The sequence below is a fragment of the Macaca fascicularis genome, chromosome 19, assembly GCF_037993035.2.
Source record: "Macaca fascicularis isolate 582-1 chromosome 19, T2T-MFA8v1.1".
Classification (NCBI taxonomy): domain Eukaryota; kingdom Metazoa; phylum Chordata; class Mammalia; order Primates; family Cercopithecidae; genus Macaca; species Macaca fascicularis.
In genome coordinates, this window is record NC_088393.1 from 58,133,375 (window position 1) to 58,154,153 (window position 20,779).

At 52.7% G+C, this 20,779-nt stretch overlaps 1 protein-coding gene across 14 annotated transcripts in view; it reads left to right on the forward strand.

Moving 5' to 3' along the window:
• The window catches only part of MYH14 (myosin heavy chain 14), a 104,142-nt gene that overhangs the window by 21,685 nt on the left and 61,678 nt on the right, over positions 1 to 20,779 (forward strand). For 10 of the 14 annotated variants that reach the window (XM_005590000.4, XM_005590002.3, XM_074024370.1 and 7 more), the window contains 7 exons: positions 820 to 912; positions 1,728 to 1,791; positions 4,163 to 4,261; positions 5,848 to 5,988; positions 15,495 to 15,590; positions 18,299 to 18,417; positions 20,434 to 20,586. In XM_005590000.4, the coding sequence (XP_005590057.2) occupies positions 820 to 912; positions 1,728 to 1,791; positions 4,163 to 4,261; positions 5,848 to 5,988; positions 15,495 to 15,590; positions 18,299 to 18,417; positions 20,434 to 20,586 (765 nt within the window). Of the gene's footprint in view, positions 1 to 819; positions 913 to 1,727; positions 1,792 to 4,162; positions 4,262 to 4,457; positions 4,633 to 5,847; positions 5,989 to 15,494; positions 15,591 to 18,298; positions 18,418 to 20,433; positions 20,587 to 20,779 lie in introns of all 14 variants that reach the window. The other 4 variants (XM_074024375.1, XM_074024376.1, XM_074024374.1 and 1 more) reach the window with 1 other exon arrangement.

Here is a 20,779-nt window from a genome sequence, read left to right on the forward strand (position 1 = left end):
ACTGCTTGAAGCACTTTACATAGGTGATACAGATTTTTGCCTTGGTTAAAAATTCTAGGCTGGGTTTGGTGGCTCAGGTCTATAATCCCAACACTTTGGAAGGCTGAAGTGGGAAGATTGCTTAAGGCCAGGAGTTCAAGACCAGGCTAGATAACAGAGTGAGACCCCATCTTTACTAAAACTTTTAAAAATTAATTGGGCATGGTGGCACTTGCCTGTAGTCCCAGCTATTCAGGAGGCTGAGGTGAGAAGATTCCTTAAGCCCAGGAATTTGAAGCTGCCATGAGTTATGACCATGCCACTGCACTCCAGAATTTCTACAAGCAACACATGAGTACATATTCATTGTAACAACAACAAATCAGATGAAATGAAATTCCTGTTTCCTCCCCTCAGTCCCCTTCCTTGGAGTGCCTTATACTGTTGACAGTTTGGTGTGCATCCTTGCAGACCTTTCTCCATATGTTTACAAACATGTATATATCTGTAGATTTAAGAGTCTTGTTTTGTGGTGTTTCTTCCTTAATTCATATTTTATGAATGGGATAACATTGTAGACATTGTTCTGCAACTTGTTTTTTTGTTTGGCTTGGTTTGATTTGGTTTCCACTTAACAATATGTCTTGGAAATGCTTCCCTCTTCCCCTCACAATAGACAGATGGGCAAGACCCGGATACGGGAAGTGGGCACACACCCAGACACACAAAGGCCCCCCACACACAGATACTCAACCAACTGGTGACACAGCCTGAGCTGGGCTGGCCTGGCCTCCTGCCCCATTCTCACTGATCTCATGCATCATCTCCTGTGCCTGGCAGGGTGAGCTGGAGCGGCAGCTGCTTCAGGCCAACCCCATCCTAGAGGCCTTCGGCAACGCCAAGACGGTGAAGAATGACAACTCCTCCCGATTCGTGAGTGCCAGGGGTGGGCAGTGCTGGCTGTGTCAGGGATACAGGAACTGGGAAACTGGGAGTGGACTTCAGGGGGAAAGACATGTGGCTCTGTTGAGGGAGGAGGGGCTGGGGTCCTGGACTCTTAAGTCTGAGGGAGGAGGGGCTGGGGGCCTGGACCCTTGGGTCTAAGAGAGGAGGGGCTGGGGGCCTGGACTCTTGAGTCTGAGGGAGGAGGGGCTGGGGGCCTGGACCCTTGGGTCTAAGAGAGGAGGGGCTGGGGGCCCAGATCCCTGGGTCTAAGAAAGGAGGGACTGGGGGCCTGGACTCTTGAGTCTGAGGGAGGAGAAGCTGGGGCCCTGGACTCTTGAGTCTGAGGGAGGAGAAGCTGGGGCCCTGGACTCTTGAGTCTGAGGGAGGAGAAGCTGGGGCCCTGGACTCTTGAGTCTGAGGGAGGAGAAGCTGGGACCCTGGACTCTTGAGTCTGAGGGAGGAGAAGCTGGGGCCCTGGACTCTTGAGTCTGAGGGAGGAGGGGCTGGGGGCCCGGATCCCTAGGTCTGAGGGAGAATGGGCTGGAGGCTGGGTGCCTGATTCCAAGGGAGGAGCAGCTGGGGACCGGGGGTTGGGGAAAGAAGTCCAAGGAGCCAAGACCTTGAATTCCCACGGAGTCCCTCGCTGGGGACTCACCATAGGATGGGGTTCAGGTAGAGGCAGCAAGGAAGTGCGGAGGCAGCCCCAGCTCTGGGAGCAGTGGGTGTGGGGTTTGGGCTGTTCTTCAGGTCTGAGCGGGGAAGGGGACCCTCCGCTGAAGCCCACCCACCTTGGTCTCTCCCAGGGCAAATTCATCCGCATCAACTTCGACGTTGCCGGGTACATCGTGGGCGCCAACATTGAGACCTGTATCCTGTCACAGCCCATGGGGGTGGCAGCCGAGGGGGGCAGCCTTTCAGACAGCACTGAGTATGGGAAGCACCTCCCACCACAGGGACCCCCTCCCTGCTACTCAGATGGGACCCGTGTTCAGGCGGCATCTGCATGGGGAGGGGAGGGTGGGACTTCTGGTATGTATGAGGCCAGTACAGCCTTGCTATGGGGTGGTGGGTTGGTGTCCACCCAGTTCAGCCATAAGGGGAGTCCCAGCACTCAGCCTGCAGTGGCACTCATGGTCACCCATGACAGTGAAATGACATAGAGCAGTGTAAGCAAAGGGAAAAGGCACGTGGGGCCATGTCCCCCGGGGACCAGGCACAGGCTCCTAGAACCCTCTCCAGCAGAGGCGCACAGGACACCAGGCGGGGCAACACTTGTGAAATGCTGTCCCAGAGAAGCGCAGAGACACTCAGTGTCAGGCTTTTCACTGGGGTCTGTTCACATCCCTGCTGTACCCCCATCCCCCGCCCTTAGTATGAACCTAAATTCCACATTCCCAGGAGGAAAGCAGGTGATCAGTGTAAACCAGGGTGTTTGCACAAACCCTTTAGGCCCAGTGAACCCCTCTCATCCTGTTAGAGGATGCTGGAACCCTCCCGAAATCCAGGTCCCCAGACGTTAGCCAGGGGCCCACCTGGCCAGCAGGCCTTTCCAGGGGAGCTTCTCAGGCCGGCTGTGTTCACCCTTTTCTGTTCAGACGGCATATGGGTGTTTAAAGGAAATTAAACGATAAAACACAGGCACTCTGGGAGTGCAGGAATTAAGAGGATGGGCCAAGAAATCGTACCAACCTAGGTTCAAATCGCAGTTCTGCCACTTTGAGACACTGGGGACTTGGGTACGTGATTTGGCCTTTCCCTGCCTCAGTTTCTCCCTCTGTAGAAGGAGAAGGAACATAGAACCTACCCTAGAGGGGCTTGGAGGATTTTGGAGTTAAATGCTTGGCCACAGCACCTGCTACATAGCAGGCACTCAAGAACAAGCTATTGTTATTAGCAATTAGTGATTAAATTAGTGACCAGGCACGGTGGCTCAAGCTTATAATCCCAGTACTTTGGGTGGCCAAGGCAGGTAGGTCATTTGAGGCCAGGAGTTTGAAGGGTTAAGCAAAGTGTCTGGTGTTTTGTTTTACTCTAAGATGTCTTGGCTGGGTGCAGTGGTTCATGCCTATAATCCCAGCACTTTGGGAGGCTAAGGCTGGAGGATCGCTTGAGCTCAGGAATTTGAAGCCAGTCTGGGCATCACAGTGAGACCTCATCTGTACTAAAATAAAGAAAATTTAAAAATTAGCCAGGTATGGTTGTGTACACCTGTAGTCCCAGCTACTCAAGAGGCTGAGGTGGGAGTATCGCTTGAGCTGGGGAGGCGGAGGTTATAGTGAGCTGTGCCTTGTGCTGCTGCACTCCAGCCAGGGCAACAGAGCCAGACCCCGTCTAAAAAACAAAAAACAAGAGTCTTGCCACCTTTTAATATGTAAGTTTGACACGTGACTTTCTTAGGAGGGAGAGTATGCAGAGACAGTCTAGTTGAAGATGGGAGCTGAGGTATCTGCATGGGAAAGCTGAGGCTGGGAGAGTACTAATGGCAGGAGACATTCTCACCCGTGGGTAAGTTTGAACCAGGCATTGTTCAGAGTGCTTCATGCACAGTAAGTCATTTATCCTCACAGCAACTCATCCAGGATCGATGAGGGGTTTTTTTTGTTTTGTTTTGTTTTGTTTTTGAGACGGAGTCTCACTCTGTCGCCCAGGCTGGAGTGCAATGGCGCAATCTTGGCTCACTGCAACCTCCTCCTCCCAGGTTAAAGCGATTCTCCTGCCTCAGCCTCCCAAGTAGCTGGGATTACAGGCACCTGTCATCACACCTGGCTAATTTTTGTATTTTTAGTAGAGATGGGGTTTCACCATGTTGGCTAGGCTGGTCTTGAACTCCTGACCTCAGGTGATCCACCTGCCTCAGCTTTCCAAAGTGGTGGGATTACAGGCGTGAGCCACCGCACCCACAGGATTGATGAGTTTTTTAGAGACAGAGCAAGACCCTGTCTCTAAAGAGAGAGAGAGAGAGAAAGAGAGAGAGAGAGAGAGAGAGAGAGAGAGAGAGAGGAAGGTCTCATAAAGGTGTTATTTTTGAGCCCCTTGAACAGGTAGATGAGGAAACTGAGGCACATCAGCACGGCTGCTCATCCAGTTAGTGGCAAAGTCACTAGCCTGGGCTGTGAACGACTCCACTGCTCCACAGGCGAGAAGGAGGCAGCGTGGGCAGGGCAGGCTCCTGTAGTGGCCTGGCAGCGTCGGGGCCATCCCTTCCCCTCTATCTAGCACCTTGACTCGGTATGACCAGACCTGCTGGAGAAGTCGCGGGCCATCCGCCAGGCCAAGGACGAATGCAGCTTCCACATCTTCTACCAGCTGCTGGGGGGCGCTGGAGAGCAGCTCAAAGGTCAGTACCGCCCCGTCTCACCCTGCTCACCAGGGAGAGGGTGGGGTCTCTCGGGGGACCCCCTCTGGGGAGGAAGCAAGAGGGGGGGTCTCTAATCTCTGTCAAACACCGACTTCACATGAGGCTTCCGCAGCCCCGGCTCTCACTGCGTAGTGGCGTCTGTCGCACGGTGGGTTCTGCTGCGCTCTGGTTCCAGCTCTGTCCCGGGTCTGGCTCGCGCCCGCTGTCAAGGCCACGCAGCCCCCGCCGCCTGGTGGCTCCTGCTCACGCTCGCTTCCGAAGCTCCGTGGCTTCTCTCTCGCGCGGCTTCTCCTCACTCCGGCGGGTGACTCCGGCTTTGCTGAGGCTCCTCCTGGTTCCTGACGACGCTGGTTTGTGTTGCTTCTTGGCTCCTGCTGCCTCGTGCTCCCCTCTGCTCTGGCTCCCAGGCCACGGCTCCTGCCGGAGTCCTCCTGTCCCTGCTCCCTGTTCCTCCTGCCCTTTGGCTGCCCAAGCGCCCTTGGCTCCTGTTTGCAGTGGCTGGCACTGCCCTGCGGCTCCCTCTGCTCCTGGCTCCTTCCTCCTGGTGGCTGAGGCTGCTTCCTGCCTCCTGCGGCCACGTAGCCCCTCCTCATCCAGGTTCCCACTCACTGTGGCCTTTGAGACCGCATGTCCTTGGGCGCCGGCCCCTGCCATCACATGGCTTGTGCTACCTTGGGCCTGAAGCCCCCCTGCTTCTGCCAACCAGTGGCCGCTGCCTGCTCTGGGCACTTTTGGAGACTCGAAAGTCCCTGCGGAGGGAGCAAAGAGGAGTGGTATAGGATGGGCGGGGGCTCATGCCTGCAATCCCAGTACTTCGGGAGGGCGAGGCAGGAGGATTGCTTGAGCCCAGGAATTCTAGTCCAGCCTGGGCAGCATAGTGAGACCCCATCTGTATAAAAAATAATAATAATAAGCTGGGCATGGTGGCACACAGCTGTAGTCCCACCTATGTGGAAGGCTGAGGTGGGAGGATTGCTTGAGCCCAAGAGTTTGAGGCTGTAGTGAGCTGTGATTGCATCACTGCACTCCAGCCTGGGCAACAGAGTAAGACCCTGTCTCTAAAAAATTTTTAAAAAGGCCGGGCACGGTGGCTCACACCTGTAATTCCAGCACTTTGGGAGGCCGAGGTGGGCGGATCACGAGGTCAGGAGATCGAGACCATCCTGACTAATGCAGTGAAACCCCGTCTCTACTAAAAATACAAAAAAATTAGCCGGGCGTGGTGTCGGGCACCTGTAGTCCCAGCTTCTCAGGAGGCTGAGGCAGGAGAATGGCGTGAACCCGGGAGGCAGAGCTTGCAGTGAGCCGAGATCGCGCCACTGCACTCCGGCCTGGGCAACAGAGGGAGACTCCGTCTCAAAAAAAAAAAAAAGAGAGAGTGTGGTGGTTTCATAGGTGCTAAACGCCCACTCCACCCCTGACCCTTCGCACCACACTTGTGAGTAAAGGCCTCCACCTGCTTGACAGAGAGGATGTGGCATGTCCTGGATTGCCACCGATGAATCCAGGATGAGTCCGACTCCACAGCCCACCCTTGACGTTGACCCCACTCATTGCCCCTGCAGCTGACCTCCTCCTCGAGCCCTGCTCCCAGTACCGGTTCCTGACCAACGGGCCATCCTCCTCTCCCGGCCAGGAGCGGGAACTCTTCCAGGAGACGCTGGAGTCGCTGCGGGTCCTGGGATTCACCCACGAGGAAATCATCTGTGAGTGAGCCCCATGGAGGCCAGGGTTGGGGGGGCACCCACGGAGAGCCGGGGACCTGGCCATTCATGCCCTGATCTCTTTGCTGAAGTGTTTATTGAGCACCTACTCGGTGCAGACACTAGGGCCAGAGCAGGACATGAGACTCACAGACATCGCTGCCTTGGGGAAGCTGACAAAATGAGAGCCCCCAACCAAGTCAGTAAGGAATCACATGGCCTGTTAGTAGACTATGAGTGCAGCTGGGCGTGGTGGCTCACGCCTGTAATCCCAGCACTTTGGGAGTCCGAGGCGGATGGATCATTTGAGGTCAGGAGTTCGAGACCAGCCTGGCCAACATGGTGAAACACCGTTTCTACTGAAAATACAAAAAAGTTAGCCAGGCGTGGTGGTGGGCACCTATAATCCCAGCTACTCAGGAGGCTTAGGCAGGAGAATCGCATGAACCTAGGAGGCGGAGGTTGCAGTGAGCTGAGATTGCACCACTGCACTCCAGCCTGGGCGACAGAGTGAGACTCTGTCTAAAAAAAAAAAAAAAGACCATGAGTGCCATGGAGAAAGATAACCAGGGGACAGGGGAGGGAGGGACACAGCTTTAAGCAGGAGCTCACGGGAGGGTGGACTGAGATGGGGATGTTTGAGTGAAGTCCTGAGGAAGTGAGGGAATGAGCACTGGAGATGCGGGGGAAGAGCGTTCCTGGCTGAGGGAACAGCCTGCGCAAAGGCCCTGAGGCAGGAAAGGGGTGGCATATTTGAGGAATTGACACTTCTGGTGGTGGGGCTGCAGAGGGGTGGGGAGTCTCACACACCAGCCTAGGAGGTTGGGACTTTATCCTGGGGTGCTGGGGAGCTGTGGGAGGGCTGGGAGCAGGGGCTGGACAAAGTCAGCTCTGGGAGCAAGAAGACCCCTCGGGGGCCGTGTGAGGGACACGCTGGAGTGGGTGGTGCTGAGACCAGAAGGAGGCTGCTGAGGGTCTAGGGAAAGCCCAGGATGCTGGCCCAGGGCTGCAAGGTTGGCCCAGGCTGCGCGGCACTGGTTGTTTGGTGTTAAGTGCTCAGCTCATCACCCCCGTGTCAGGGTGCTGTGCCCAACCCCTTTTTTCTTCTTTTGAGATGGAGTCTCACTCTGTCGCCCAGGCTGGAGTGCAGTGGCGCGATCTCAGCCCACTGCAACCTCCGCCTTCTGTGTTCAAGTAATTTTCCTGCCTCAGCCCCCCGAGTAGCTGGGATTACAGGCGCCCGCCACCATGCCTGGATAATTTTTCTATTTTCAGTAGAGATGGGATTTCACCATGTTGGCCAGGCTGGTCTCAAACTCCTGACCTCAGGTGATCCACCCTCCTCAGTCTCTCAAAGTGCTGGGATTCCAGGCATGAGCTGCTGTGCCCAGCCTGTGCCCCCACTTTTTTTGCCAAACAGCATGTTTTGACAGCAGCTCTGTTTCAGTGCTGCATTAGTTTGCTTAGGTTAACAAAGTACCACAAACCAAGTGCCTAAAATAACAGAAATTGATCGTCTTGTGGTCCTGGAGGTCAGACGCCCGGGATCATCGTGTTAGCAAGGGTGGTTCGTTCTGGGAGAATAGGCTCCAGGCCTCTCCCCCGATCATCGTGTTAGCAAGGGTGGTTCGTCCTGGGAGAATCGGCTCCAGGCCTCTCCCCGATCATCGTGTTAGCAAGGGTGGTTGGTCCTGGGAGAATCGGCTCCAGGCCTCTCCCCGGGCTCCTGGTAGTTTTCTGGCAATCTTTGTCGTTCCTTGGTTCATAGTCACATCACCCGATCTCTGCTTTTGTGTTCATATGGCAGCTCCCTGTGTGTGCATCTGTGTCCAAAATCCCCACTTCCCCTGCCCCCGCAACCTTTTTGTTTTTTTTGAGATGGAATCTCACTCTGTCGCCCAGGCTGGAGTGCAATGGCGCAATCTCAGCTCACTGCAACCTCCACCTCCCGGGTTCAAGCAATTCTCCTGCCTCAGCCCCCTAAGTAGCTGGGATTACAGGCATACGCCACCACACCTAGCTAATTTTTTTGTACCTTTAATAGAGACGGGGTTTCACTAAGTTGGCCAGGCTGGTCTTGAACTGCTGACCTCAAGTGATCCTCCCGCCTCGACCTCCCAAAGTGCTGGGATTATAGGCATGAGCCGCCACACCTAGCCTCCTACCCCACTCCGGTATGACTTTATCTTTACTCATTACATCCGTAATGACCCTGTTTCCAATAATGTCACCTTCTGAGGTCCTGGGGTTTGGATCCTCAACATACCTTTTTAGGTGGGGGTGGTGTCGACATGATTCAGTCCATAACAAGTACATAGGTGGACCTCCGCCTTTTCAGAGGCTGCATAATGTTTCATTGTTTGCACAAACTATGATTCTTTTAACCAAGCCCTCCAAAGAAAACCCTTTAGGTGTTTCCGGGGCTGAGCCGGGGCTGCCTCTGGGTCTAATTGGCCTCTGGCCTCTGGCGCTGTGGGAGGCCCCAGGAGCTATTGTTGGCTCCAGGGCCGGATTGGAAGGGCTGGAAATGGAGCTTAGCTTGGCTGTCTACCCAGGCTGCAAACAGCCGGGCCTCTTGTGGCCTATTGACACAGGGTCTCGGGCCTCTCCCACCCCCACCCCGCTGCATTTCCCAACCATGGTTGCATAATTCCCCGGCCTGCATGACTCCGCAGCTGGGCAGCTGGCACACAAATTCAGACTGTGACTGCAATGGGGACCTGGGCCTCCCAGCCTGTCCTCTTAGGTCCTGCCTGGCCTCTTGTCACCATGAGCTCATGTGACCCTCCTGGCAGCTGCCCTGCTGTGTGGCGGGTGCGGGCAGCAGCTCTGATTTTTGGAATTCAGAAATAAAAACTTTGCAGCAACCTATGCATGTAGTGACATAACCTGAATGTGGCTAAAGGTCGTACCGACAAAACCAAGCCTTCCCGCTCTTCCCTGGCCCTAGTTCTCCACTGTTAAGCTTCTTGTGTCTCCTTCCAGAAATATTTTAGGAATATAAGAAAAGACACATATTATTTTTCTTTAAGAGGAGGCGTTCTCTAGCCCCACAACTGATGTTCAGCTGTCAACACCACTGTGGTGATAAAAAAAAAAACGTGAAGCGATTTCTCTGTTGGTTCAAAAGTTCCGACCAGGCTCAGTGGCACATGCCTGTAATCCCAACAGTTTGGGAGGCCAATGCGGGCAGATCACCTGAGGTCAGGAGTTCGAGACCAGCCTGGCCAACATGGAGAAACCCCGTCTCTACTAAAAATACAAAAATTAGCCAGACATGGTGGTGTGCACCTGTAGTCCCAGTTACTCGGGAGGCTGAGGCTAGAGAATCACTTGAACCTGGGAGGCAGAGGTTGCAGTGAGCCAAGATCTCACCACTGCGCTCCAGATTGGAGCAGAGTGAGACTCCATCCAAAAAAAAAAAAAGTTCCTGCATGTTGGTTGCTCCAGCTGGCTCCCTACCCTTCCACTGGAGACCCCCCTGGACCCTGGCCCAGCACTCTGGCCTAGTTTAGTCTGGGCCAGGCAGTGCTGGAGTTAAATTACAGGCTCACTCCTGTAATCCCAACACTTCGGGAGGCCGAGGTGGGAGAATCACTTGAGGCCTGGAGTTTGAGACCAGCCTGAGCAATATGGTGAGACCCTGTCTCAACTAAAAATTAAAAAAAAAAAAAAAAATTAACCAGGTGTGGTGGTGCACACCTATAGTCCTAGCTGCTTGGGAGGCTGAGATGAGAGGATTAAGTACAGGAGTAGGAGGCTACAGTGAGCTATGATTGCACCATGTACTCCAGGCTGGTGATAGAATGAGACCCCATCTCAAAAAACCCCAAAACAAAGACACAAATTACTCACCCATGGAAGGATGCTCTGGACCACCCTCCCCCTCCACCCACCCACTGCCCTTTCCTACTGACTGGTATATTTTGGTCATAGTTTTGGTTCAAAATGTACAGATGGAGCTCACTCCTTTTTGCAGCTGCGTAAGATTTTATTGTTTAAATAAAACTATGATTCTTTCAACCAGTCCCTTTCAGATAGAGCCTTAGGTTGTTTCCATTCCATTACTATTGGAATAATTTAAAAAAAAATGCTAAGGCAGCGCAGTGGCTCGTGCCTGTAATCCCAGTACTTTCAGAGGCCAAAGCAGGCAGCTTGCTTGAGCTCAGGAGTTTGAGACCAGACTGGGTAACATGATGAAACCCCGTCTTTACAAAAAACACAAAAAATTACCTGGGCGTGGTGGTGGGCGCCTTTACTCCCAGCTACTTGGGGGGCTGAGGTGGGAGGATCGCTTGAGCCCAGGAGGTGGAGGCTGCAGTGAGCTGAGATCACGCCCCTGCACTCCAGCCTGGGCGACAAAGTGAGATTCTGGGCCCAAAACAAACAAACAAGTGACTGTGAATATCCTTGTAAGTAGGTTCTTGTGCTCATGTGGAAACAGACCTCTAGGTACAATTCTTAGAAATGAAATGCCGGCTGGGCGCGGTGGCTCACACCTGTAATCCCAGCACTTTGGGAGGCCAAGGCAGGCGGATCACGAGGTCAGAAGTTCGAGACAAGCCTGACCAACATGGTGAAACCCCGTCTCTACTAAAAACACAAAAATTAGATGGGTGTGGTGGCAAGACTCTGTCTCAAAAACAGAAAAAAAAAAAAAAAAAAGAAAAGAAATGAAATGCCGTGTCCAAAGAGATTTGTGATTCTTGTTTGTGTTCAGCATAAAAAAAAGAATTGAACAGCTTTAAGATATAATTCACATGTCACACCATTCACCTATTTAAACTGTGCAATTCCATAGAATTTTGTATATTCACAGAGTTGTGCATCTATCATACAGTCACTTTTAGAACACTTTCAGTAGCCCAAGAAGATAACACACGCCCCTTAGCTATCCTGCCAGGCCCTGTCCGCAGCCCCTGGCAACCACTCCTCTGCTTTCTGTCTCTATGGACTTGCCTATTCTGGACATTTTTGTTTTGTTTTGTTTTTTGAGACGGAGTCTCACTCTGTCGCCCAGGCTGGAGTGCAGTGCCGCGATCTCGGCTCACTGCAAGCTCCGCCTCCCGGGTTCAAGCCATTCTCCTGCCTCAGCCTCCCGAGTAGCTGGGACTACAAGGCGCCCGCCACCACGCCCGGCTAATTTTTTTGTATTTTTAGTAGAGACGGGGTTTCACTGTGTTAGCCAGAATGGTCTCGATCTCCTGACCTTGTGATCCACTCGCCTCGGCCTCCCAAAGTGCTGGGAGTACAAGCGTGAGCCACCGTGCCCGGCCATGAGCATTTTTTAAATTGCAGAGAATCTACTTCGTCGCCATCCACAGGGTGGCGCTAGTTTCCAGTTCCTCCAGCCATATATGGGGAGCACCTGTGTATCCACCTGCACGCAGCAACCATGGCTGGAAGCTTTTTTGTGTTTACTGATGTGGCGGATGAATGAGCTCTCATTACAGTTGCTTTCTGTGTTTTGCTTACAAAGGGTGGAGTTGGTAACCTTTTCACAGACTCTTCTTTTGACAAGAGACAGAGGGTCAGGGAGGTGGGGTGTCCTGTCACCTCCCTGACCCTCCCTGACCCTGAATTGGGACTCACCCCAATTCAGGAGGAGGAGGCAGAGCCGTGGTGGAATCCACATCTGACCCCAAAGCCAGCCCATGATCCAGAGAGAGAGGCGGACACCTCAGTGTCACCCACAGGGAGCCCAAGGCAGAAAGCATTTAGGGCCAATCAATGCAGGGTGTCCATCCATCTCCTTCCCCACTTCACATCTCCAGCTGCCAGCCCTTGGCACCATAAATGCCATGCTGAGAGGTTCAGCAGGTAGCCTGGGACACAGGGAGGCGTGCCGGCCTCTCACATGAGGCGTCCGCAGGCCGGGCTTGCTAGTGATGGGCGAGTCTGATGTCAGCAACAAGAGCTGACTGCCAAGTCCTCAGGGCATCAGAGGCACCCCGGGGCCTGGCACAAACACAGCTTCGTAAGCCAACTGCAGGAGGCCATTTTATTTGTTTTTTTTTTGAGACGGAGTCTCGCTCTGTCTCCCAGGCTGGAGTGCAGTGGCCGGATCTCAGCTCATTGCAAGCTCCGCCTCCCGGGTTTACGCCATTCTCCTGCCTCAGTCTCCAGAGTAGCTGGGACTACAGGTGCCCGCCACCTCACCCGGCTAGTTTTTTGTATTTTTAGTAGAGACGGGGTTTCACCGTGTTAACCAGGATGGTGTCGATCTCCCAACCTCGTGATCCGCCCGTCTTGGCCTCCCAAAGTGCTGGGATTACAGGCTTGAGCCACCGCGCCCGGCCAGGAGGCCATTTTAAAGGCCATTGAGGGAAGCCAGGTCTGGACGGGGTCTAAGCTGATGTTAAGGAATGATCACTAAGTTCGCTGGGCCAGATGTGCTGTGGGTCTGTGAGGATGTGTCCTTCTTTATTTATGGGTTTTTTTGTTTTTTGAGATGGAGTCTAGCTCTGTTGCCCAGGCTGGAGCAGAGTGTGGTGGTGTAATCTCAGCTTACTCCAGCCTCTGCCTCCCAGGTTCAAGCAAATCTCCCATTTCAGCCTCCCGAGTAGCTGGGGTTACAGGCGCTCGCCACCACACCCAGCTTATATTTTGTATTTTTGGTAGAGACGGGGTTTCACCATGTTGGCCAGGCTGGTCTTGAACTCCTGACCTCAAGTGATCCACTCGCCTTGGCCGTTTAAAGTGTGGGGATTACAGGTGTGAGCCACTGCGCCCGGCCTAGGATCCTTCATTTAATCATATCTGCAAAGTCCCTTTTGCCATGGAAGATCACATTCACAAGTCCCAGGGATTAGGTTATGGGTATTGTTGGGGGCTGTTATTCATCCTGCCACCCCCTCTGAAAACATCAGTATGTATTTCCTAAGAACATTCTTTTACACAACCACAGACCCGCAGTGTCACCAGGAAATCGACTTCAGCACAGTACCATTATCCAGTCCACAGACCTTACACCAGTTGTCCCACAGCTCCAAAAAAAAAAAAAAAAATTCTCTCTTGCGCATGATAGAGTTTCGCTCTTGTTCCCCAGGCTGGAGTGCAGTGGCCTGATCTCGGCTTACAGCAACCTCTGTCTCCCGGGTTCAAGTGATTCTCCTGCCTCAGGCTCCTGAGTAGCTGGGGTTACAGGTGCACGCCACCACGCCCGGCTAATTTTGTATTTTTCATAGAGACGCAGTTTCTCCATGTTGACCAGGTTGGTCTCGAACTCCTGACCTCAGGTGATCCACCCGCCTCAGCCTCCCAAAATGCTGGGATTGTAGGCTTGAGCCGCTGTGCCTAGCCCTCTTGCTCTCTTTTTTTCCTCGTCATCACATCTCTTTTTTTTTTTTTTTTTAGACGGAGTCTCGCTCTGTTGCCCAGGCTGGAGTGCAGTGGCGCAATCTTGGCTCACTGCAAGCTCCGCCTCCTGGGTTCACACCATTCTCCTGCCTCAGCCTCCCGAGTAGCTGGGACTAAAGGCACCCGTCACCACGCCCGGCTAATTTTTTGTATTTTTAGTACAGACAGGGTTTCACTGTGTTAGCCAGGATGGTCTCGATCTCCTGACCTTGTGATCTGCCCGCCTCGGCCTCCCAAAGTTCTGGGATTACAGGCATGAGCCACTGTGCCCGGCCCACATCTCTTTACTCTCCTTCAGTCTGGAACTCTTCCTGAGTCTTTCTTTATCATTCATGGTTTTGACACTTTGGAAGATTACAGACTGGTTGTTCCGTCTCTATTTGGGTTTGTTTCCCTGCGATTACATTCTAGTTACACGTTTTTGGCAAGAGTATTCCAGAAGAAATGCCGACCTCCCACCCCCACTCACACACACCTTTTTCTAAGCCACCTTTGTGTTGAAGTACAGTATATACACCAATAAAATGAGCACAAGCCCTTGGCATCCAGCTTGGGGGAGTTTTGGGAGGGAACACTCTATATATCCAGCACCCGGGAGCCCCCCATGTCCCTTCCCACCACCAGTACCCCCTCAAGGTAACCATTATTCTGACTTCTTCTTCTTTTTTTTTTTTTCTTTTTTGAGACAGAGTCTCGCTCTGTTGCCCAGACTGGAGTGCAGTGGCGCTATCTTGGCTCACTGCAAGCTCTGCCTCCTGGGTTCATGCCATTCTTCTGCCTCAGCCTCCTGAGTAGCTGGGACTACAGGTGCCTGCCACCACGCCCGGCTAATTTTTTTTTTTTTTTTTTTTTGTATTTTTAGTAGAGACAGGGTTTCACCGTGTTAGCCAGGGTGATCTCGATCTCCTGACCTCGTGACTGTCCACCTCGGTATCCCAAAGTGCTAGAATTACAGGCATGAGCCACCACGCCCAGCCCATTATTCCAACTTCTGAGTATGGAGTTGTGTTGCCTTTTCTTGGATTTGTTACAAATAGAATCACATGGTGTGCACTTTCTCACCTGGCTTCTTTCACTCGACCGTGTGTTTGTGACATTCATCCATGTTCAGTGAGGGAAGGGGGCTTTGGAGAGGCCGGTTCCACAGACACATTGGCTTTGTAAACGTTCCTGGAGCTGGACGTCTATAGTATGTGTCCCTTTCTGTATGTGTGCTGTGCATAAGTATTTACATTCATAAACCTATGCTAACCTATGCTAACCAGTGCAAGTCACAAGAATCGACTATACTTTATATTTCCACCCTTTTGCACATAGATAGCAGTAAGCCGCTAGTTTTCACTCATTGTGGTAGAAGTCTTTCCATATCACTGTAGACCTTCGTTCATTTCCCTAAGTCCTTTTAAATTCTATTTGCACTGTTTCACAAAATACACAACGTAAGCAGACACTGGTTAAGTATCATAGCGATAGGGCAAACCTCAGATATAATAAACTCAAACCAGAATTCACTGATCTGTTCACATATTTCAAGGCCTGCCCAGTGTCAAAGATGGAGTCTTTTTTTTTTTTTTTTTTTTTTTGAGATGGAGTCTTGCTCTGTTGCTCAGGCTGATCTCAAACTCCTGGGCTCAAGCGATCCTCCCTCCTCGCCCTCCCAAAGTGCTGGGATTACAGGTGTGAGCTATCATGCCGAGCCCACAAGTGGATTTTTTTTTTTTTTTTTTTTTTTTTTTTGAGACGGAGTCTCGCTTTGTTGCCCAGGCTGGAGTGCAGTGGCCGGATCTCAGCTCACTGCAAGCTCCGCCTCCCGGGTTTATGCCATTCTCTTGCCTCAGCCTCCCGAGTAGCTGGGACTACAGGCGCCCACCACCTCGCCCGGCTAGTTTTTTGTATTTTTAGTAGAGACGGGGTTTCACCATGTTAGCCAGGATGGTCTCGATCTCCTGACCTCGTGATCCGCCCGTCTCGGCCTCCCAAAGTGCTGGGATTACAGGCTTGAGCCACCGCGCCCGGCCACAAGTGGATTTTAAGCTGAGGGGTGGTGATATAATTTGCCTTAAGCTTTTTAAGTTACATTTTTAAGGGGCCAGTTAAGACCAAACATCAGGGTCCAGAGCCACACGTGACCTCTGTCCTTGTGTCCCCAGCCATGCTGCGGATGGTCTCAGCAGTTCTGCAGTTCGGCAACATTGCCTTGAAGAGGGAACGGAACACGGATCAAGCCACCATGCCTGACAACACAGGTACTGCCCCCGGCCTGCCTGCCCACGACCCCCAGCCCCCGCCCAGGTGGTGCCCAGCCCTCCTGCACCCCTGTCCCACATAGAAAGCATCTCTCTTCCAGCCACACCTGTCTCCATCCCAGGATCACTCTGATTTCCTTTTTTTTTTTTTTTTTGAGACAGAGTCTCGTTCTGTCGCCCAGGCTGGAGTGCAGTGGTGTGATCTCGGCTCACTGCAAGCTCCGCCTCCCAGGTTCACCCCATTCTCCTGCCTCAGCCTCCCGAGTAGCTGGGACTACAGGCGCCCGCCACTGCGCCCGGCTAACTTTTTGTATTTTTAGTAGAGACGGGGTTTCACCATGTTAGCCAGGATGGTCTCAATCTCCTGACCTTGGGATCCGCCTGCCTCGGCCTCCCAAAGTGCTGGGATTACAGGCATGAGCCACCGTACCTGGCCGATTTCCTGCTTTTTGCTGAGTCTTTGCCAAAATAACATCGACCGCTCTTTTCCTGATTCTGAAAGTGTGAAAGTGAACCACGCAGCACGACAGAGGGGAACGGCAGGAGCCCATCCTCCCAGACCCTCTCGCCCCACAGGGAGCCACCATTAGCATTTGGCATAGCTTCTCCAGCCTCTGCGCCCTGCAGAGACACTTCTTTTTGCCTTTCAAGAACAGAATTATAGTCAATATCCCCTACTTTAAACCAAAATAGAAATAGCTATGTTTATTATTATAAAATAATACAAGCTGGAAGGGGAAAAATCGGCATGACAGAAAAGTAGAAAGGAAGAGAGAAAATTACCCATAATCACGTGTAATCCCAGCACTTTGGGAGGCCAAGGCGGGTGGATCACTTGAGGCCGTGAGTTCGAGACCAACCTGGCCAACATGGCAAAACTCCTTCTCTACTAAAAATACAAAAATTAACTGGGAATGGTGGCGAGTGCCTATAGTCCCAGCTACTCGGGAGGCTGAGGCAGGAGAATTGCTTGAACCCGGGAGGCAGAGGTTGCCATGAGCCGAGATTATGCCATTGCACTCTAGCCTGGGCAACGGAGCAAGAATCTGTCTCCAAAAAAAAAAAAAGGAAGAAAAAGAAAGACAATTACCCGTAATCATGCCCCCAGAGATAATTGCTGCTCACATTTTGGGATGTGTCTCTCTGGGCTTTGTTCCGTGTCTGTATCACTGTGGATATAGATTGTCACAGAGATGGAATGGTGCTTCACCCCCTCTTCCCCTGGAGACAGCAAGAGCTTTCTGTCCTGGTTATGAAATCCGACGGGCTCATTTCTAAAAGCTGCACAGCACAGAAGATAGGAGGACAGGATGCATTACCCCATGATGCTGCTGGTAACAGCATTACCTGAGGCAGCTGGGGGCTCTGTTCACAGGCACCCGGCAGGTGTGCCGTGCACACGCACTTACTCATTTGTTTTACAAAACTGGAGTCAGACCCTGCAAACTGTTTTGAAACCTGCTTTTTTTCCCCCTGAATGCTTTGGAAATAATTTTCAGGTTATTCACAAGAACTCTACTGAGATCCCTTCCCTCCCTCCCTCCTTCCCTCCCTCCTTCCTTCCTTCCTTCCTTTTAGACAGAACTGTATTGGGATTCCCTCCCCTCCCTCCCTTCCTTCCTCCCTTCCTCCCTCCTTTTTTCCCTCCCTCCCTCTCTCCCTCCCTTCCTTCCTTCCTTCCTTCCTTCCTTCCTCCCTCCCTCCCTCCCTCCTTTTTTCCCTCCCTCCCTCTCTCCCTTCCTTCCTTCCTTCCTTCCTTCCTTCCTTCCTTCCTTCCTTCCTTCCTTCCTTCCTTCCTTCCTTCCTTCCTTCCTCCCTCCCTCCCTCCCTCCCTCCCTCCCTCCCTCCCTTCCATCCTTCCTCTTTTAGATGAAGTCTCACCCAGGCTGGAGTGCAGTGGCACCATCTCAGCTCACTGTAGCCTCCACCTCCCGTGTTGAAGCAATTCTCCCTGCCTCAGCCTTCCGATTATCTGGGATTACAGGCATGCACCACCATGTCAAGCTAATTTTTGTATTTTTAGTACAGACGGGGTTTCACCATGTTGGCCAGGTTGGTCTCAAACTCCTGACCTCAGGTGATCTGCCTGCCTTGGCCTCCCAAAGGGCCTCCCTGGGATTACAGGCAGGAGCCACCGTGCCCGCCTCCAGTGTAGCTTTTAGTGACTGCAGAACATTCTTTCAAATGGGCCAGGCACCTGTAATCCCAGCTGCTCAGGAGCTGAGGCAGGAGAATCACTTGAACCAGGGAGGCGGAGGTTGTAGTGAGCTGAGATTGCATCACTGCACTCCAGCCTGGGTGATAAGGGCCAAACTCTGTCTCGAAAACAAAACAAAACAACAACAACAAAAAAAAACACATTCAGAATATTCTTTCGAATGGACGAAGCCCGACTCATCTAACCAACGCCCGCTTCTTGGGCCCTCAGGTTGTTTCCTGGTTTTCTCCGATTATAAACAACACTGCTCTGAACATCCTCATGGTGCAGTCTTTGCTCACGTGTGGGTTATTTTGCCAGTTCTGGTTCCTGGAAAGAGAACAGCTGGGCAGAGAACGTACACACTTTTGGGACTCGTAATGCCTCTCCTGGGAAAGGCAGGACCCGTCTTCTGCTCCCCCAGCAGTGTGGGGAACGGTGCCCTCTCCCTTGCTGGGCAGCAAGCGCCTCTTCCCAGTGCTGATTGGATCTTGGTGCCTCTCGCCCTCAGCTGCACAGAAGCTCTGCCGCCTCTTGGGACTGGGGGTGACGGATTTCTCCCGAGCCTTGCTCACGCCTCGCATCAAAGTTGGCCGAGACTACGTGCAGAAAGCCCAGACGAAGGAACAGGTAGGCAGGGCTGGCAGTGGGCAGGCACAGGAAGAGCCAGGCACCCTGGCCCTGGGTCTTTAAACCGCGTATGCCGTTTTTCCCACCACGCAACAGACTTTTGCTGAGTGCCCACTCCGTTACCGATCCTGGTCTAGGTGCCAGGAATAAAAGCAGTAGTCAAGACAAATACCAGGCCCTCAGGGACCTCAAGTGATAGTAAGGACATGGATAATAAAAGTTAAACGGGATGTGGCTGAGAGTGGTGGCTCACGCCTGTAATCCCAGCACTGTGGGAGGCCAAGGTGGGAGGATTGCTTGAGCGCGGGAGTTTGACGCTGCAGTGAGCCGTGATTGCACTACTGCACTCCAGCCTGGGTGACAAAGTGAGACTGTCTCTAAAAAAATTAAAGTTAAAAAATTTAACAATTTGAAAAAACAGGATATAAATGCAACATGGTATTCTAGAAAAACAGAAAACAAAAGCTCAGGATGCTTTTAGATGGTGAGAGCACCTATGAAGGGGAGGTGTGGTTGGTCAGGAAAGTTCTCTCTAAGGACATAACATTCGAGGTGAGACCTAGACGGTTTGAGGCAGACGGAACCGCAAGTGTAAAGGCCCTGGGGGTGGAGCAGGCTTGGGGAGTTGGGAGCATTAAGCGGGTCAGTGAGGCCGGGTGTGGTGGCTCACGCCTGTAATCCCAGCACTTTGGGAGGCCAAAGAGGACAGATTGAGCTCAGGACAGATTGAGTTCAAGACCAGCCTGGGCAACATGGTGAAACTCCATCTCTACTAAAATACAAAAATTAGCTGGGCGTGTGGCACACGCCTGTAGTCCCAGCTACTCGAGAGGCTGAGACACGAGAATCACTTGAACCTAGGAGGCAGAGGTTGCAGTGAGCTGAGATCATGCCACTGCACTCCAGCCTGGGTGACAGAGCGAGACTCTGTCAAAAAAAAAAAAGAAAAGAAAGGAAGGAAGGGAGGGAGGGAGGGAGAGAGGAAGGAAGGAAGGAGAGAGAGAGAGAGAGAAAGGAAAGAAAGAAAAAGAAAGAAAGAAAGAGAGAGAGAGAAAGAGAGAAAGAAAAAGAAGGAAAGAAGGAAAAGAAAGAAAGAAAGAAAAAGAGAAAGAAAAAATTGAAGGAGGTCAGCTCAGTGAGGCTAAAGAGGAAGGGAGAGAGGGTGGGTGAATCCACAGTCAGAAATATCAGCAAGGGGCAGATCATGCAAGGTCTTAGGGGCCACAGCAAGGAGGTGAGTTTTATTCAAAGTACATAGGAGGCCAGTGAGGTTTTAAGCCAGGGAGTGGCTTAATTCAGTTTGTCTTTCACAGAAAGATCCCCTTGGCTGCTGCATGGAGAATTGGGTTCAGGGATGCAGGTAGAGGCAGGGAGACTTAAGGAGGCTGCAGCCAGAGTCTTGGCAATCATGGGAGCTCACACCAGGGTGGTGGCAGGGAGGGTGGAGTGGAACGACCACAGGCCAGGGAGGGTTTCGGAATCCAGCTTTTGGGCAGAGGCCTCTGCTGGCCCTAGGCTGGGCAGTGAGGTGCCCAGATGAAGTAGATGCTGTGGGGGACAAGAGGAGTTTGGGAGCCACACTGACTCTGGTTCAAGCTCAGCTGGGGTACTGTTGTTAGTTCCCATTTTACAGAGGAGAAAACTGAGGCACAGAGAGGTTTATTCACATGCCTGAGGTCACACAGCCCCCAAATGGCAGAGCTGGGATTCAAACCCAGGTTGTCTGGCTCCAGAGTCCACGCTCTAAACCGCTGTGCAGTAGAAACTGGTTTGAGGGGTGAGGGGAGGATTCAAGGGCTGACACACCCGAGCCCGTCACATAGTACCTGACGCACAGTCGGACTTCAGGAATGTCTGCCTGTTGTTCGTGGCATCGTTCTTGATGGTATTTCTGGTCAAGGAGCTGGGAGGCGACCTTAAGGGGGATGAGCTGGGGGCCCTTCCCCGGTCCACCTCCGACGTCTTTCAGTCTGCCGATGTGCAGGCTGCGCCCTTACCACCAGCCCTGCCCCACAGGCTGACTTCGCGCTGGAGGCCCTGGCCAAGGCCACCTATGAGCGCCTCTTCCGCTGGCTGGTTCTGCGCCTCAACCGGGCCTTGGACCGCAGCCCCCGCCAAGGCGCCTCCTTCCTGGGCATCCTGGACATCGCGGGCTTTGAGATCTTCCAGGTCCGCCCTCGTGCTGGGAGGGGGATGCCGACTTCCTCACTCCGGTCCTGGTCCTTTCTGAAGCCCTGGGTCTCTCCCCTTCTCCCTGGTCTCTGTCCCCCTCTCTCTCTCTGAGTCTCTGTCCCCCCTGTCTCTGGGTCTCTGTCCCCTGTCTCTGGGTCTCTGTCCCTCTTTCTCTGGTCTCTGTTCCCCC